The sequence below is a fragment of the Penaeus monodon genome, chromosome 28 (assembly GCF_015228065.2).
Source record: "Penaeus monodon isolate SGIC_2016 chromosome 28, NSTDA_Pmon_1, whole genome shotgun sequence".
Classification (NCBI taxonomy): domain Eukaryota; kingdom Metazoa; phylum Arthropoda; class Malacostraca; order Decapoda; family Penaeidae; genus Penaeus; species Penaeus monodon.
The window spans coordinates 10,380,343-10,380,915 of NC_051413.1; the positions used below are offsets into that span (position 1 = coordinate 10,380,343).

The 573-nt window shown below is 44.9% G+C and overlaps 1 protein-coding gene across 2 annotated transcripts in view; it reads right to left on the reverse strand.

Annotated features, from left to right (window-relative positions):
- The window catches only part of LOC119591365 (chorion peroxidase-like), a gene marked incomplete at its 5' end in the record, with an annotated part of 16,126 nt that overhangs the window by 13,755 nt on the left and 1,798 nt on the right, over positions 1 to 573 (reverse strand). For both annotated transcript variants that reach the window (XM_037940103.1, XM_037940104.1), the window contains 2 exon segments: positions 38 to 237; positions 393 to 542. In XM_037940103.1, the coding sequence (XP_037796031.1) occupies positions 38 to 237; positions 393 to 542 (350 nt within the window).

Sequence of the window (573 nt, forward strand, 5' to 3'; positions counted from 1 at the left end):
AAATAATTATCATAGAAATCAAAATCAAATATCTTACGTGTACACGTTCTGAAGGCGGTCGATGACTTCTTGGTCCATGATGTTGGTCAAGTCTGCGAAAGTCTTGATCACTTGGTTTGTGCAGGCCGCCCGCACCGCCGTGTATCCTTTCAAGCCATGCTCACGCCCACGCTGGGTGTTGAGAGCAAGTAAGTCGATTCTGAGAGGCTCGTCGCCAGGGAATGATGTGGCCGTTATCTGGGGACGTGAACGGTGTATTTTAGCACATATTTGTAAATAATTCAAGGCTTGTTGTATTGTCATTAGTCCTATTTCTGTTGAATACATCATTGTAGTTATTTTTATTTTCTCGCATTTTTCATGACAAGAATCAGAGTGCTATGGATCCTGACCTCGTTTGTAAAGACCATATTACTGACATCCTGCCGGCTGACGCCACGAAGCACGTCGGCAGGTGCAAGCCCAAGGGACTCTTCAAGTGTGGCGGAGGAAAGATCTATTTGTGTGACCTTCCCAAAAGCGTCTACTACCTCAATTTGGTCCTGAGCAGAGAAAGAGCAAGAAATAATCATC